Source organism: Fringilla coelebs, assembly GCF_963513975.1.
Source record: "Fringilla coelebs genome assembly, chromosome: 22".
Taxonomy (NCBI): Eukaryota; Metazoa; Chordata; class Aves; order Passeriformes; family Fringillidae; genus Fringilla; species Fringilla coelebs.
In genome coordinates, this window is record NC_140048.1 from 9,582,409 (window position 1) to 9,600,593 (window position 18,185).

Below are 18,185 nucleotides of genomic sequence, written 5' to 3' on the forward strand. Positions count from 1 at the left end.
AAGTGATTATCTGCAAACCCAAGGAGGTGGGAGGTATTGTTGAGATGAAAGAGATTTATTTCACCTGGCAGGTATTTTGTGAGTTAAACTGCAGAGAACCAGGAGCATGGCAGACACATGTGTGTCACCCTGAGAATGTTCCCAGCACGTTTCTGCTGTAATTACAGCTGGGGGATGGCAGAGCACAGAGGTGCTGCAGCTGTCACCATCATAGCAGGGCTTAGATTGGGAGCAGCTCTCCCTCTGCTCCATAACCCTGCTCTGTTCACCTGTATTAGAGCACTGTCCTTAGCCCCCTGTGTCCCCTCAGGGGTGACTCTGCCATTTGATGACACTTTAAGCTGGCAGGAGATGCTGAGTGGGAGGTGCAGGCTGTGGTCAGTGAGCCCTTTGCTGTGCTGGAGCTGGAATGCTCCTCCCAGCCTGGCGTGCTGCCCCGGCGGGGTGGGAAGCACCCCATGGACCCTGCACCTCCTCAGCTCCCCACCCAGCCCACTCCCCATCCAGGGGATGCTTGGTCCCTGAGCTCACTCCTGAACGGGGTCCAGGTAGCTCCCTCTGCCTCAGCTGCTCGTCCTGAGCCCTGCATCTCTGACTCTCCTCCCATATGGCTCCCATTAATCCTGGTCCTGCCTGCAGAGGAGCTTGCTGTGGTGATGGAGGGAAGCTGGTTCACACAGGGGGATGCTGCTACTCTGCTCCATTGATCCCCTTTTAATCCTCCAAAAATCAGCATTCTTTCTGCCTATATCTGCCTATATCCCCTATCTCTGACTATATCCCCTATACCTATCTGTGTATATCCCCTGTCTCTGACTCTACACCCTCCATCTGGCTCTTTGGGCTGTATTTGCACTGAACTTCCAAGGGGGCAGGAGCTCTGCTCACCCCTGCAGGCCCTGGCCTCCTCCCTGCCTGCTCCTTCTCAGCCCTCATCACCCACGTGGGAAACAGGAGGAGCCAGCAACCACCCTGCAGAATGAGGGACTGGAGGAATTCAGACTGGGTGCCTTTGGGATGTCCCTCAAATCACCCAGAGCACTCCCAACAGGGCTTTGCTGACAGAATGGCCCACGGTGTGTCTCTTCACTGTGTTCCTGGGTGCTACACAGTCTTCATCATGCCTTTGGATACTCTTCTGGACATGCATGCCTCCCAAACTCTGGGCAGTGACCCCAGGTGAGTGCTGTCACCAGGCTGTGCATCACCACCAGAGAGATTCCTGTGGTGGCAGGGATGGAAAGACTGACAGCCCCCACAGACACCCACTGACAGCAGGCTCTGGACTCCTGTCACCAGGGGCTTTGGCTGCTCTGAGTGCAGACCTTCAGTGCTTCCAGGAAGGAAACAGAATTCCTCATGCTCCTGCTTGACTGTGTGGCTGTTTTTTATTTGATGCCAGGAAATAGCAGGGTTGCAGACCCCTATCTGTTGTTTTGGACCATTTTACCAATATTTCACCTAACTCAGGGCTGGAGACAGATCTGCTACAGCAATGTCAGACCCAGCTCCAGCTGCAGTCAGTGGAAAAAGGGTAACTGCCTTGAGTGGGAGCTGGACTGGGACCTAAAACAGTGAGTGCAGTGGTGCTGCAATGTCTTTCATCTCAAAGACACTGGGTGAGATCCAGGCTATGCTGGTAATGCTTGGGAGGCTGCCAGCAGCTAATGATGTGGAACAAGCTGGTGACTCCTTGCTCCGGTTTGTAGGAAGCCACCAGACAAAACAAGGCCCAGGAATAGCCAGCTCAGGCCTTTCCTGGTTGGGTTCCTGCTGCACTGGCATGGCAGTAATTTAGGAACTTCCCCTGATGTGGCTCCTGTGGTGTCTGATCTGTGGTGGCCACAATGCTCTGTGCACATTTATCCCGATGGAATTCCCTAGAAATGCTCAGCAGGCTGTACCAGCAGTGTCTGGAGCACAGAGTTTTCCCACATCTGGCCCTCTCTGCTGGGGCTCTGATAGCTCTCAGCATGACACAGAACCTGCCCTGCTCTGGTTTCCCTGCCGCTCCCAGGGGTGAGGGGATGGAGGAGCAGACACATCCCAGTGTGTGCACCCCTGGAGCTCACACCCAAGGCAAGGAAGAGATGGATTCTCCAGCAGTGTCCCTCTGGCAGGGCAGCATGTGGGGACTGGACAGTCCATACCCACCCCAGCGTGGGATCAGGAGCAGGAACGGCAGTGGGGAAGGAAAGGGGCATTCCCTGCACAGCACAGCTGGACAGCTGCTGAGGCTGGGCAGGCAGGTATGAGCAAGCACAGCTCCTCGTCCCACCTGGCTGAGGACGAGGAAAATCAAGGTGATGATGCCCAGGAAGCTGGGAGAACTTTTGCTGTCTGGCTCAAACAAAGAGTGCAATGGCTTTGTGTGCCAGGGCTTCAGAGAAATCTGAGCTTCTCAGAGCCGATCTCTCCTTGGAGACGTGTTTGGTGAGGGGGACCAGGAGCCACAAGACAGAGCACCTTCAGAGGCGTTCAGGCGTTTTCAGGCAAAGCGGGAGGCGCGGCCAGGCTGCCCAAGATCCCTCGGTGCCCGATCGGCCCCGCTGCCGGGCGGGTCTGCTGCCAGCGCCGCTCCTGCAGTGCTCTCTGCTGGGGAAGGCGCTGCCGAGCACCGGCTCCTGCAGCCCGCCGGGGAGCGCTGCGCCCGGGCAGTGCGTGCGGCACCCCGGGCCAGCCGGGCCAGCCGGGCCGGAGCCGTGCTAACCGGGCCGGAGCCGTGTTAACCGGGCCGGAGCCGTGCTAACCGGGCCGGAGCCGTGCCAGCCGGGCCGGAGCCGTGCTAACCGGGCCGGAGCCGTGCTAACCGGGCCAGCCGGGCCGGAGCCGTGCCAGCCCGGCCGGAGCCGTGCTAACCGATCTGGGGCTGCGCTAACCGGGCCGGAGCCGCGCCGGCAGAGGGCGCTGCGGCAGAACCGGGCGGAAAAGGGTCCGTTTGAGTGAAAAAAGGGTCCGTTTGGGTGAAAAAAGGGTCCGTTTGGGTGGAAAAGGGACCGTTTGGGTGGAAAAGGGTCCGTTTGGGTGGAAAAGGGACCGTTTGGGTGGAAAAGGGTCCGTTTGGGTGGAAAAGGGACCGTTTGGGTGGAAAAGGGACCGTTTGGGTGGAAAAGGGACCGTTTAGTGAAACTCTCGCAGTGAGCCGCGCTGGCCCGGTGCGGAGCCTCCCTGCTAACCGGTGTTCTTTATCCACAGCGCGCCCCATACAAGCCCGTAGCTGCTTTAGCGGCGCTCTTACACCTCTCAGTAACCTGCACCTTGTCCCTCAACATTCCCGGCAGGTTTGGGATCAGACGATCCCTAAAATGAAATGTTTTTGTCTTCTGCTGCCCCGTGACGTCACGGAGGGGGCGCTCTGTCTCCCTGCCGTGACGTCACGCGCGGCCGCCGGCCACGCCCCCCCGGTGGCGTCACGCGCGCGCGGCCCGTTCGGCGCGCGGCCCGGCGGTGACACCGGGAGCCGGCCCCGGCCCCGCCTTGCCCCTCATCATCCTCATCCTCCTCATCCTCCTCATCCTCGTCCTCATCGTCCTCACCGCCATGGCGGGCGGCCCGCAGGAGAACACCCTGCTGCACCTCTTCGCCGGGGGGTGAGTGCGGGGCACCGGAGCAGGGCCGGGACCCGCTGTGCCCGGCGTACGGACGCGGGCCGGGATCCGCTGTACCCGTGGCATGGACACGGGCCGGGGTCCGCTCTGCCCCCGGGACGGACAGACCCCGCTGTGGCCGGGCCCGGCCGGGGCCGCTGCCCTGCAGCCGCCGCTCCGTTCCCCGCAGGAGGCGAGCGGGGCCTTTCCCGTCCCCGTTCCGACCCCCGGGCGCTCCCGGGCCGCGCTGTCGCGACACGCGGCGGTGCTCGGTGACAAAGCCAGGCGCGGGTGGTCACTGACCTGGGCCGGGCCGGGGGATGCCGGCCCCATTGCCCACGGCCGGGGATGCTGGCCCGGGTGCCCACGGCCGGGGATGCCGGTCCCATTGCCCACGGCCGGGGGATGCCGGCCCGGGTGCCCACGGCCGGGGGATGCCGGCCCCATTGCCCACGGCCGGGGGATGCCGGCCCCATTGCCCACGGCCGGGGGATGCCGGCCCCGTTGCCCACGGCCGGGGATGCCGGTCCTATTGCCGGTCCCATTGCCGGCCCCGTTGCCCACGGCCGGGGATGCCGGTCCCATTGCCGGTCCCATTGCCCACGGCCGGGAATGCCGGTCCCATTGCCGGCCCCATTGCCGGCCCCATTGCCCACGGCGGGCCCGCAGCTCCGTGCTGCTCAGATCCCGGCGGGGGATCCCGGGGTCCCTCCGGCCTGCAGGAGCTCCAGCACGGGCACAGGGTGGGCACAGGGGCCGAGAAGGTGCTGGCACTTGTGGGTGAATGACCTGGCGCGGCACGCCACTTCTGCCCGGTTCGTGCTGCAAGGACTTGTATTAGGTTTGTTGTGTTAAAAGCTAAAAGTAACAGTCCTAACCCATAAACTGCCAACCAGAAACCCTTCAAAAATTAAATTATTGCAGTTATTTTAATTGTTGTCTAGGAAGATAATTGTATGGTGTAAATTAGGTTTTAATCATCTGTTGTGCCGATTAAGTGCACTTTTGGCCTTGTCAGAAATACTTTATTTAAGTTTTTTAACAGGTTAAATGATCTAAGTAACAAAATATTCCTTAGTGCTTGTCAGCTGACAGTAATTAGGAAGCCAACATGAAACCTGTTGTTAGTTTAAATCTGTCTGATAGTAGACAATTGGTTTTTCTGTTGCTTAACAGGATACTTCTGTTTCCTGACATGTCCCTGGAGTAATAGGTTTATTTAATATAATATTAAACCAAATAAATCTTGAGTTTTTCAGAGACACTGCCCTTCTGCTGGTGTGAATGCTCTGCACTGAGTCCTCTGTCCCCTCTGCCTCCCCCACCTGCATCAGAGCAGTACCTGGAGCCTGGGACAGAAGCTGGACCTGAATGTACATGTGGAATTTGTTTGGATAGTAACAGCGCCCATCCAGAGCTCCTGCTGTCCTTATGTAACTCCTCAGACTATAAATAAATAGGAATTTTAAACTCATCAGTGTTTTAATCTAGTTCTGGGAAGCCAGCATCTTCCTTGGTGATTTATTGTACCCCTGCCTTCTGCAGGAATCCCAGTACTTTGTTCAGTTGTAAAGTGGGTTTTGCAGAGAAAGTAAAAGGAACCCATTCACTTGAAATAATTTTGATAGAGACATTTTTGGTATTGTGATGGTTTTCTGGGAAGGTGGGGATGGGCTGTGGTGTCAGATTAAAAAGTAATTCGTATCTTTGTGTTTGCACAAAGCAGGCAGGCAGCCTTAGATAGTCTGAGGGGCCAGAATAGAATGTTTGGCACTTCAGAGGCTGGGAGTGATGAAATGCACCTGAGTGTTGCACAGTGCTCTCCAGCTGTTGAAATAGGTGGTTTCCTATTAACCAGGTTATTCAGGCAGACAGACTCGTTGGCCCTTTAGTTTCTGTTAGTTCCTTTCCAGGCTTCCAACAGCAACAGCAAGCCAGAGGGTCCTCGTGGGGTGGTGGGAGCGTGGCTCTGGGGGCTGGGGAGGTTCAGGAGCAGCAGAGACAACGATGCCCCAGTTGCACAACTGACACGAGTGTGTTTGCAGCTCAGGGCTCCTGTTTCCCTCCTGAAATCAGTAAAGCTGTTGCTTGTTTTTCTTTGGGAAAAGAGGTTACTCCATGTTGCCTTCCCAGCTGGAGGAATGCTGGTTACTCCAGAGATTTCCTAAAAGTGGTGGTGTTAAGCAATGTGCTGGTGCTGACAAACAGTTTGGGAGATGTTTCCACCTGCGGAGTGGAGAGAAGCAGTGTTCACCTGAAGATGTTTGTGGTCCAGGACTAACAGTGTGGCAGCTCAAGGAGCACAGGAATAGCTACACCTGGTAACATGATTAGGGGGAAATTGAATGAATGGTTAATAGCATTAAAGCATTAGGAACAGTCTGTGTTGTTCTGAAACTCAGTTTCTTTGGCATCTGAGAATCAGAAGCTTGTTTCGTTCACAGTCTGGACCATGCAGTAATGAAATATCAAGGGTGGAACCTGCTTTGCTGTTTCAGCTGTGCGTGTCATGCTAGAGCATGTGGCATGTTTTAGAAAATCAATATAATACCAGGTACACAGCCAAATGTGGCAGGCTGGTTATGAGTTGGGAATGCTGTAACCAGGCAGCTCCATCATCTTTGTGACCTTGGTGAAGTCAGTGGTACTCTGCTGGAAGGACTTTGTTCTGCAGGACTTCCTGGCTTGTTATTTGCATTAACAGTATTGCTCAGTGATTAAACCTAGGACTGATGAAGTAAGTCTTAATTAAGATTCTTGGCATGTCTATCAGTTGTGCTAGTGGGTGCTGAGAGTTTGTTTCAAATGCAGATCATTGATACTTTGGGGATGGACTCTGTACAGATAGAAACCTGGCAGCAAGAGAGAAATGGGAATTGGATTCTGATGTGTGTCCTCTGCATGTTTTTAAAGCACTGTTCTCTTTATGGAAGTAAATGGTTTTTCTTCAGCTGTTAACAGAGAGTACATTCTGTATCTCCATGCATCACCATGTTTGACCTGTTGAAAACACTGCCATGGTGTTTTGTTCCCAGGGGGTTTCTGTGCTGTTCACTAAGGACAGATTTAGACACTGTTTGAGGATTTTTGCAAGAGGCTCGTGCAGTGAACGCTGCTGTAACATCTCTGGAACTGTTGTGCTGCACTGATGCAGCAAAAAAGCCCTGACTCACAGTGTGAAGGCTTGAAGGTTTTGCTTTGATTGCAGCTCACAATTTTCCCAAATCAAATTTATCCTGCTTCATATCCCTGAATGTTTCAGGGCCTGTGGCTGTTTATGTAGCTGAGGTTGTTTGTAGGCATTTGGGACACCCTAGGAATACAAAGTGTTTCTTCTGTGCACAGTGTTTTGTTTTTCAGGCATCTTCCCAGGGGATGATGTGTGGAATTCCCATGCAAAGGAAAATCATCTCCTCTGAAAAAATTGCCCAATACATCAAAGTCCTTACTTGAACTATCGGCAGTGTATTTATATTTGGGACGTAATGTGTGCACCCTGGTTACACTCTGAGAATTGCTGTTAGATAATGGTTTTTTTCTTAAATGTTCCACTGACAACATAAACTCTGAGCTGTTAAAACTGGTGTTGCAGACACTAACTCATCATGCTGCATATCAGAGGATTATATATGCATTAGCAGAAGTACTTAAATATTAAAGGCTGCATAGATGAACTGGATTATCAGCCTAAAAAGCTGAAAGGCAAGGAGTGGGCTAGGAAGGCAAGAAGACAGCTGATGTGGGAGAGAATATGCCAGAGAGGCTAAAAAATTGTGGGGCAAGGAGTCACTAGGGCAGCTGGTAGTTCAGAAACAGAAAATAAAGTTTCGGTGCTCTGAATATATGAATTGTCACTGCCAAAGTATTGTTTAATGTGAAGTAAGTGGGGACTGAGGACTGAATACACAGTAGTGAAGCATTGGTAGATAAAGGAATTGGGAATTAAAGCACTCCAATCACCTTGATGAAGTTCCCCAGACTTGCAGTTGCTCTGGAGTTTGTTGATTAGTCAGGAGTTAATTGCACATATGTGTGTCTGTATTGGACAGTCACAGTTGGAAAGGCAGCAGTGGGGGGACCCTGAAAACACCTTCTGTCCCAGGTAATGTCTGAGCTGTGGGAACAGGAAAGGTTTTGCTGGAGAAGCCATTCCTGATGGGCCTCTTCCCCTTGAAATGTCATTTCAGAGAAGTGTGAGCAATGTGAGAGGCACCTGACAAAAGAGAGAAGGATGAGCTGAAGCCATTTCCCCCTGAGCTGTGTGCACCCACCGAGGGCTCAGCTCCAAGCCCTGCTTCAGTACACACAATAATCAGAGGCTGATAAGGTCTGGGAGCACTGGTGTTTCAGAGCCAGATGACACAATTCCAGCTGCTGTTCATGATCAGCTCAGTGACTTCAGTCAACATTCAAAAGCTTTCAGAGGGATGAAGGCAAAGCTCTTTCTTACAGTGGCTGTCACTGTGCACCTGTGGATTGTCCCTAGTTTGGGTTTCCATCCCTTTCAGCAAGGAAGAGGAACTGAACAATGCTGTTAAATCATAGTCCCAGCCTCCATTAAAGCAGTTTCTTCTGGTGGGCGCATTTGCATTTGAAAAGCAGAGTTTGGGCTCCTAGTTGGACAGAATCTTGCAGAACCTGAGAGCTGTGGTGAGGGGGTTGTGTTCCCTGGGGTCTGGGGTGTTCTTTGGAGCCTGGTGAAGAACCTGGAGTTGTGTGGCTGCACAGCCTGGGTGGCCACGCTGTTAATGCACGTGTGGGACTTGGGGCTTTGGCAGAGAATGGTTTCTGTTCATATAAAACACTGGTTCAGCAGGCAAAATAAGCTGCATTCATGGGCTGGTGTGCATTACAGCTTGGATCTTTCTGCCATTCTTTCATTGCCCTTTCCCTTGTGTTTAAAAAAAGATTCTCTTAGTAAGGTAGTTAAGTCTGGAAGGGGCTTTAGAAAATACCCACTAATGGCCTTATTAATGGCCTTCTGTGGATCTCTGTTCCCAAATTAGTGCGTGCAATGTTCTTTAGCAAGCAATGTGGGGTTTTTGTACACAAGAAAAAGGGTACAGTTATTTTTTAAAATTCATCTCCCTTTCATGGAAAACTACCAAAATTGCAATTTCACATGAACATCAAAGAGATTTAAGTTGTTGACCCCTGGTGTTTTCTGAGGAAAATCATAAACACGGGTTTCTGAAGCAATCACATGCTTTGACACTTGTGCAAACAAAGAAAATATTTCCTAGTCAGTTCAGCTGTAGTAAATGCTCTTGCAAGAAACCCAAAATATTTACTGAAGTCTTCCTAAACCCCAGTGTGTTTGAGTAATAAAATGTAGATATATTACCTTTTAGCCAACCTCAGCATTATGTTTAATCATGAAGTTTGCCAGAAGGAACATTCAATTACTTAAGAGGAACAGCAGCAGAGAGAGAAATAGTTTGACCAGTCACTTTCCAGATCACTGATAAAAATTAAAATTAGGACTCATACACTTTATATTCTTGGCCCAATGTACTTTTTTTGAGGCTTACTCTGATTGTATTAAGATGAATATTTGATATTTGCCTATTATTGGGTGATGTGTGTATAATATTTCATTTTTGTCCCTCTGTTATCAGGGTATGGGAGGTCTGTTCTTTAGGAGCCTTTCTGCCCTGTTATTCTGTTTGCCAGCCCTCCTTCTCATCCTTGCTGCTTCCTTCCCTTCTTTCCCCACCTAAAAAAAGTTGATATCCATTGTTTTTAGGAGTGCCTTGCGTAGTGTAGTTTTGATGTTTGCTACTTCTGAAGGCAGTTCTTTAATCACAAGTACTGAAATGGTGAAGAATTATATTATTTTTTTCATTCTGTAGTGTCCTAATCCCCAGTGGCTTGTTCTCATCTGCCAGCTTCCTGCTTCCCATAAGAAAAATCCATGCAAGGCTGTGTCTGTTTTAGGACAGCAGCCTCTGAAAGATGGATGCCATGGAAGTTTTTACAGGCAGAGCTCCCAGGTCCTGGCAGGACGTGGGAGCAGTCAGTGGTCCCCTGACCCCGTGGTCAGTCAGGGATGTTTGTTGGTGTTGGAATCACCTTTGTGTTTACCAGTCCCATCCCTACCCAGGTCCCTCCCCCAGGGCATGGGCACAGTCTGCCCTGCCTGGTGCCAAAGCTGCCTGTTTCCCAAAGGCTTGTGCAGTGTGGAATAAGGAGAGCAGCCTTCAGCATCCTGTGCTGTGCTTCTGCACATCTGTGCAACAACCTTTGTCACATTCTGCCTTCTCTCTGAATTGTACTTTGCAGGTGTGGAGGAACGGTTGGAGCCATCTTTACGTGTCCCTTAGAGGTGATAAAGACGAGGCTTCAATCTTCAAAGCTGGCCTTCAGGACTGTCTACTACCCCCAGGTGCAGCTGGGGACCATCAGTGGGGAAGGAATGGTCAGGCCGACATCCGTGTCCCCTGGGCTCTTCAGTGTTCTCAAGTGAGTGCTGCTCCTCCTCCCATCCACCATTCCCAGTTCCACTTCACTGAAATGGAGTGTCCTGTGGGGGTCCTGGGGGCTTTTACCTTCTCAGCTGTGGCTGGCTTACTGAGCTCTCCTCTGCTGTTAGGTGCTGTCTCTGCTGATCATTGTTACGCATCAGTCCTGGCTAGACCTGTCTTAGTCTCTGTTAAAAGCCTTGAGTGGTTCAGACTGCAATGTTTGGTGCTCTAGCTGCTCCCTTTCAGATGTGTGTTCATAAAGAAGAGGAAATGTGGAATTATCTAACAGCTGCTCAGAGTTCCACCAGCATCTATGACAATCTCAGCTACTGTATGTTAATAGCAAAGCACCATGGATTTATGGTCAGACCTCCTGCAGAAGGACTGAGTTTGTTTGGCTGCTTGGGCAGCCCAGGGTGATGCAGAGGTCCTGCTGAGATCAGGTGGCAGGAGTGCCAAGGAAAATACCACCCAGCGGTGCAAGCTGAATGATTTTATGTAAGGCCAGCACGCCTGGCAGGCTGCCTGGGGAGAAGCTGCACAGTTATATAACACTGGAGTGCTAATTCAAATTCTCTGCAGAGCTCTCTGGCTGGAGTCATTCTGGGACTTGAGTTTCTGTATTGTAAACAGCCTGCTCTCCCCTGCCAAACATTTCTTTGTCTACTCAGAGGTGAGTCTAGAGCAATTCGTGACTGAATGCATAAGGCAGTGCCAGTTGCTTTGAATTTAATGCCCTTTCCTTTGCTGTCTTTTCACCTTGCAGCCCTGGACTTTAGGCAGCTGTAACTAAAGAAAGTGAAAACTTTTGAGGCAGAAAGATCTTAATTCATCCTCTGGGCCCATCTTTTTCTGGGGTTGTCTTTTTATGGTTTAAAAAGGGTCAGCCTTTTAATATATTTATTAAGCTCATTAAGTTTGGTGACTGGGATCTTGATTTAATTTCACTTCAGGAATTGCTTAGCTGTGTGTATTGCCAAGCTTTCAACCTGATGAGATGCTTGAGAAGTGAGAGTGAAGTATTTTTGCTGTCATTCCCTTGCAGGCAGCATCTGTGAGGAGCAGATAATGCTATTGATTATGACCTGAAAAAATACAAATGTTTGAAGAAAGAAGTGAAGTTCAGTCCCTTGCTTTTATTCTTTCATCCCTTTCTCAGTCCTGATCATTGCCAAACTGGACATGACTTGGACCTCCTGGTTTGGGAAAATTGTATGGCTGAGGAAGGAGCCCTGCCAGTAAAATTGCTGTGTGAGAGTTAAAGGTGTTAAGTATGAAAGGCCTTGACTGCTGTAAATAGAAGGAAAGCAGGTACCCAGAGGGCAGGTTCAGGCTGCTGCTGATAAAAAGCACTCCAGAAGGGCATGCTGGTTTTGTCTAATCCATTTAGGATTCTGATGAGTTAGCCCAGCTGGAAGCTGCAGTCGTGACTGTTAAGTGACAAAGAACAAGTAGTTGGTGGATCTGTCTCCTTGGAAACACTCAGCCCTGGAGTTTATACAGAAAGTTCAGCTCTGCTGCAGAAAACAAAAGTGTTCCAGAAGCTCCTCCTGTCGATTGAGGTTGGGCTGAAATCTGTGGGGAGCGCTCTGAGCAGGGCAGTGACCTGGAGAGCAAGCTGTGAGAGGCTGGCAGCTCCAGAGGGTGCAGTGGGCGACCCACAGAGCCCGGAGCCACCCAGAATTTCTCGCCTGCTTGTCCCAGGGTGAGCTCAGCAAAGAGAGCTGCTGGCAGACTGTGCACTCCCATTGTTTGTAGTGGCATTGCCACATTCAGCTTGCTTGGGGGGAAAAGCACATCCCTAGGTAACTGTGAAAGGAAGAAGGTTTCTTTTTCCAGTCCTCTGTACGCGACTGTGCGGGAAGCAAACTTCTGAATTGCTTAGATACAGAGAACACTAAAAATATTCGTTGTTCATCAGAGTCAGCTATCACTGCCTTCTCCATGAAACTTTAATTCAGTCACTGACAGCTTTCAAAGAATGGAAATTATAACCTCATGCCATTTGACACTCATATCCCTGTAGAGCACTGAATTTTATGGTACAGTGGTTTTTACTCAGTGTATAATTCCACTTATTTCGAAGTATATCATGTAGATTAAAATCTAACAGCTCCACAAGTCATAGTCTTTGCTTTTGTGTAGTTCTTTTGGCTCTCTGCCCAACAGAACAAGAAACTAACTTTTAACTCAAATACTATCTTCTCCTTCCCTGTTTGTTTTTTATTTTAAGGTCAATTCTGGAAAAAGAAGGACCAAGGTCACTCTTCCGAGGGCTGGGTCCAAACTTGGTTGGAGTTGCACCATCAAGGTAAATGGTTAAGCTATTGCTAAAAGCCATGTTTAAGGTGCCAACACAAATGTTGCAGTGCATTTGTGATTCAGAATAATAGGCCTTGAAGTTCTCCCTTCTGTAAACTGAGATTTGTGTCTGCATTCTGCTCAGTGTACACATCAAGAAATACAGATAAAAATCTGGTTTACACTTCTATTACACTGGAAGGTGCAGAGTAAATAAGGCACTTAAATGCCCACTATACTTAAATTCCAAATGATTGCAAGAGCCACTTCTGTGCTTGAAAAGGAAGAGAAAGCTGTGCAGAAAAGTCTGTAGGTTAATAATTGCATTATTCTAATGTCCTGCTTCTCTTGGACACATGGCAGTGCCTGCCTAGGGAGTGGGAGCTCCCTAGGGGAGAGGAGTTGCTCTCTGGGCCTTGCTTGCCTAAATTCTTCTCAAATGAAAAACTGCAGCTGAGGGGGAAGGAGTCTCATTGCTGCCACACAGCCCCAAAAGGGGTGTGTGTCCCTCTTTCAGCAGCAACAGAGTTTGTCCTGTTCTTGGCAGGGCTGAAGATCTCTCTCTCTCTAGGAAATGATAAAACTCATTAGCACTTTGGATATTGGCAGATGCTCTCTGCCTGAAACTGAACCAGTTAGAAACAGTTTTCCAGTCAGAAATAACCTCTGGCCTCTTGCCTGGTGGGTGGGATGTCCCCCCACAGGAGGGAATCCTGTCTCTGTACAGGTAACCTCTGCAGCAGGGCTCTGAATCCAGGGCTCTGCTTTTCCATGCAACCCACTCATGCTGTCTGCAGCACCATGCTGCCTCTCACTGCAAAATATTCCTGCCCTGTGGGTGTCAAGTCAAACTGGGGCACTGTAGTGTGAGGGAAGAGAGAAAACAAACCCCCTGTGTCCATGCAGATGGGAGTAGTCATGTGGAGGCCTCTTCAGAGAGTTGTGGTTTTCAGAGGGCTGGGAAAAGAACAGTAATTGTCTAGTTTGACATTGTCTGTTTTACATTGCTTTTCTTCATTTTTTCCCCCACAGAGCTGTCTATTTTGCCTGCTACTCCAAAGCCAAAGAGCAGTTTAACAGCATGTTTGTGCCCAACAGCAACATTGTGCACATCTGTTCTGCAGGTTCTGCAGGTGAGTGTTTGTAATTCCAAGAACAGAGGCCAGTGTGTGGCAGGTGCTGAAAATGTGTACCTTAATCTGGGTTGGTATATGCCAAAAACCAGGAGTTTGCTAGCTCCTAGCTGGCCTTGTCTACAGAGGAGCTGTTTTTCTGTTCCGCATGGAAATATTTCTAGATTGTTGTTTACTAATTTAGGATGTTTTTTCCAACTGCAATGCTCTGGTCATGTCTCTTAATGCAAGGAAAAAGTATTCATAAACACCATTAAACTTCTGATACTGCTTTTTCCAAATTATTTCAGGATGTTGTATTTTTCCTACCAGGCTGGGGAAAATAGTTTGTTCTTGTAGGAAAAATACTGCAGAAGAGCTCCCCTAGTTCAATCATCAGTCACCAGAGTGGTCACTAAAAATAATCATTCCCAAAGTAAGCCCTTAATTAGGGGTGGGTTCTGTTAATGAGCAGCTCAATGGCACCACCTACAGCTCTGGGGAACACGAGTCCAGTTCAGGTTTGTGTCCCCACGGGTTTCCTTTGAGCTGGAATTCCAAATCCAGCTGGTAAGGCCGGGACCTTGTCTGCAACAGCCCTTAGGAGCATGACACACATATTAAAATAGGTGCAAAAAGGAAGAATCCATGGGTGGATGCTTCCTGAATTTTAACATGAAGCTGTGCACCCGTGTGGCTTTTGAAAGAGTCTCACTGCACAGGGTGTAAGGTTCATGGCAGTACGATGGCCTGGCTTCAGCTGCACTTGTGGTCGTGTTTTTTCAGCCTTTATCACAAATTCCCTGATGAACCCTATATGGATGGTGAAAACAAGAATGCAGCTGGAACGGAAGTGAGTGACTGATGGGGTAATGGGAGCCTCTGGGTGGCCACAGCAGCCTCTGGGTGGTCAGCCAGGTGTGTGTTACTGCAGCAGCAAGGTCACTGTTCCCAGGTCAGCCAGGTGTGTGTTACTGCAGCAGCAAGGTCCCTGCTCCAGGGTCAGCCAGGTGTGTGTTACTGCAGCAGCAAGGTCCCTGCTCCAGGGTCAGCCAGGTGTGTTACTGCAGCAGCAAGGTCCCTGCTCCCCAGTCAGCCAGGCGGGGTACTCAGGAGGCTGTAACAGAAAGGGTGCTGCCTTCCAATTGGGATGAACACACAGCGGTTTATTTCATAAAACTCCCTACAGGCTATAAGGATCTGCTGCAGTGGTTTAATGTTCTTTTGCCTCCTTCACCATTGTATTACTGTTAACCACACATCCAGAAGACAGAGAGAATTTGACAGCAATTTCTTTTAGTTGAATGCTTCACAGTCACTGGTGGATATCAAAGCAATAAGGGACTCTGCTAATAACCTGACTGCTTAGAATGGAAATTCCTTCCTGCAAGGACATGCTAGGTCAGATTAAAAGGATCTTATAAGGCACGACAACTTTATAAATAATTTATAAGACTTAATTCCAGCACTTTGCAGGGTGGCACCTTTGAAATGAGTGCTGCCTGTTAAATTGAAGGATCATGTCTCATGCAGCAGACTTCTGTCTCTTGGCCTGCCGAAGATGGCTTTAAGTGGAATCACCGGTTTGACACAAAGCCGTGTGTCTTCAGTGCTTATTGTCTTTTAGCCTTGGTGTGAGCTGTGACAGACTAGATTGAACTTGAGCTGAAGGAAATATGAGTATATATTAGTGAAGTAGCAAAGCCAAGTGCGCACTCTTAGCATTGTAGTCCTGCTCTGTGCAGCTTTCCTAGGAGAATTTTGGAGTAAAACTTAGAGAACCATTTCCGTAGTTACAAAAAGTATTGAAAGCCACAAGGGGTTTTTTAAATATTAATTATTTTTCTTGACTCATGATATGCTCTGTTCTGTTTGTTTTTTAGAGTGAGGGGCTCCAAACCAATGAATGCTTTGCAGTGTGCTAGATATGTTTACCAGACAGAAGGTGTCCGTGGTTTCTATAGAGGCCTGACTGCCTCCTATGCAGGGATTTCTGAGACCATTATCTGCTTTGCTATTTATGAAAGTTTAAAAAAGCACTTAAAGGAAGTCCAACTGCCCCCTTCCTCTAATGGGACCGAGAGGACCTCGACAAGCTTCTTTGGACTGATGGTTGCTGCTGCAGTTTCCAAGGGCTGTGCCTCCTGTATTGCTTATCCTCATGGTATGTTAACCCTTCCATTTGTGAGTGCAGTACAGCAGCTGTTGCCTGGAATCCCAGACAAATGCAGGGTCTAGGGTTGTAAAAGCCTTAGCTGTTTGAAGGGCCACATGCATGTTACTTTGGCTTCTGCACTGGCATTTTCAGTACTGCTCCCACTGCTCCTAGTTAGGCATGGGATTGGTGATTGCTAGTTTAAAAACAAATCAAAAGCCACCAAAAAACTGATTGCCTAATGTTTCTGTTCTCACAAGTAGCCTCAGCTGGGTAAGTACCCACAGCCTCTGGGATTCTGTGGTCAGGTTGTGGGAAGCACTTGGGGACTGAACAGTGTTAGTCTTTTTGGATAGATGGGAATGACATGGTTGTGTAGAAGGAGCAGTATTGATCATGTGAGCATCAGTAAAGCATTTAGATCTGTATTAGCTTCAATGAGCCAATCATGCATTTATTCCACATGAACGAGAACTCCTCTCTAACTCCTCCTCTTGCCTGAAGGGCAGTGTGTCCAGGGTTCCCTGGCTGGGTGTGCTGGCTCCAGCCGGTGCAGGAGGTTTCCCTGTGCCTGGGGTCTGCACACAGGCGTTTCCCCAGGTAACTGTGGGCTCTGTTCCCGTGCGCAGAGGTGATCCGGACGCGGCTGCGGGAGGAGGGCACCAAGTACAAGGCGTTCGTGCAGACGGCGCGGCTGGTGGCCCGCGAGGAGGGCTACCTGGCCTTCTACAGAGGACTCTTTGCCCAGCTCATCCGGCAGATCCCAAACACAGCCATCGTCCTGTCCACCTACGAGCTGATCGTGTACCTCCTGGAAGACCGCGCCAAGTAGCAGAGCCCAGGTTCCTGTTACAGACTGAAGACCAATTTCTTCCCTGAACAAATAGTCCTTTAAGAGACTGTTGCAGGTGGCAGTGCTGGTGGAAACACTACAAGTCTGTGACCATCTGTGGAGATTTCCTTTTGGACTCATGCTTTCTAAAAGGTCTCAAGTCATTAATGTTAATAGTTAATTATAATTTTTTTAACTTGATAATTAAACTACTACTAAATTAAATTACAGTATTTAATTTAATTATATGTTTGTCCTTTTCCTTAAGCACAGCCATATGTGGTCAAGGAATGTACCTCATGCTATCAAGTGATCTCTTGGACTGATGTTCATTAAAACTGTATTAAAACAGGAGAACTGGCTTGGACATTTGAAACTGTCTTCTTACAACTGCTTACATATTGCTTTTGAGCGCTGTAATAGCCTAAGTGCCCAAGTAAGTTTGAGTAGTTCTGGTTTTTTCAGGGTGCATCGTTCACTGCTGTGTGAACACCTGGGGTGTTCAAGTAGGACAAACTTGTTTCTCTGTTTTGAGGGTATGAACTGTCCACACCAGCATCTCTTGGAAAAGCACAGGCAGTGTGATGGTCATGGTTATAGTACTGGGTATGAACAGATCTGTCCTGGCTTTTAGACCTGGCTTTGGTGCAGGCCTGAGAACGTAAGGACAGTCAGTGACTGTGGCCTGGCTGCCCTGTGGAAGTTCCATGAGAGAAGGATTCTCAACAGTTCTCATTATACAATTCTTACCTTTTACTTATAAATTAAATATCCTGCATACTTGAAATTAGTTCTTTCAAAAACATTGGAATATGCTTTCATTTTAATACTCTTCCCCCTCTTGTATTGCAGCAGCACCTGGTGACTAAAGCGTGGCACATGAATTACTACTGATGGTGCAGGATAACATTTTAGAACTCACGTGTAGGCTGCTGTGTTGCTTTGGCCACACTGCCTTCTGTTCATTAGTGCCATTTGCTTTGGCAGCTGAGACAAACCCTGCAGCATCTGAGCCCAGCTTTCCCCTTCCCTGCAGTGACAACAACGAGCTGCTCATGATCTGAGCAGCTGCTGAGTCCTGGAGTGGAACCAGAGTTTGTGGACAGCTCTGACTGCAGGGACTGCTCCCAGCAGAGGTGCTGTGTGCACAGCACTAGCAGACAGCCTTGGAGCACGTGGAGCTTTCAGGCTGGAAGTTTGTGGCAGAAATGGGATGGGCAGATAACTGGATTGCAGCCTTCCTATTTGTTCCCTGTAGGGCCCAGCTGATGACTGGTACTGGAGGTCAGGTTTGACATCAGTGTGATGTAGGAGCTCAGTGCAGAGAGAGTAGAGTGTGTGTGTACCTCATTATGAGGCAAAACTGCAAAAAATAACTGATTTCTATTATGTCCTCCTGGAAATAACTAATCACGTTCCTCCTAAGCTAAAATAGGAAACAGTTGAGTAAAAATTGACATGTTTTTTTTTATGGAGATGATGAGCAGCAGAAGCTTCAGGCTCTGTATAGGAGGTAAAACTGTCAAACAGTGTTTCTATTTTTGAGAACTAGGACACTTGTGCTGCTACTCTGAAACATTTTCTGAGATTTTCTTTCCTAAATTAGCATTCCTCTATACTTCCAGTGCACTAGCTCTCTTCAAAAACATTAGTCAAATGTGTAGACTGCTGATGTCTTCTGAGAATGAGGGGAGGGAACTCCAACCCTTTTGAGAAGTCTGGGACTTGGTAAGA

The 18,185-nt window shown here is 49.1% G+C and overlaps 1 protein-coding gene across 1 annotated transcript; it reads left to right on the forward strand.

The window, feature by feature from the left end:
• Positions 1 to 3,432: 3,432 nt before the first annotated feature.
• On the forward strand, positions 3,433 to 16,765 carry SLC25A33 (solute carrier family 25 member 33). Its single transcript, XM_084220062.1, has 7 exons — positions 3,433 to 3,590; positions 9,870 to 10,049; positions 12,285 to 12,362; positions 13,385 to 13,485; positions 14,251 to 14,317; positions 15,348 to 15,628; positions 16,249 to 16,765. Exons 1-7 carry the CDS (start codon positions 3,541 to 3,543, stop codon positions 16,449 to 16,451), a joined length of 960 nt encoding a protein of 319 aa, XP_084076188.1. The 5' UTR covers positions 3,433 to 3,540; the 3' UTR covers positions 16,452 to 16,765.
• The last annotated feature ends 1,420 nt before the right edge of the window (positions 16,766 to 18,185 follow it).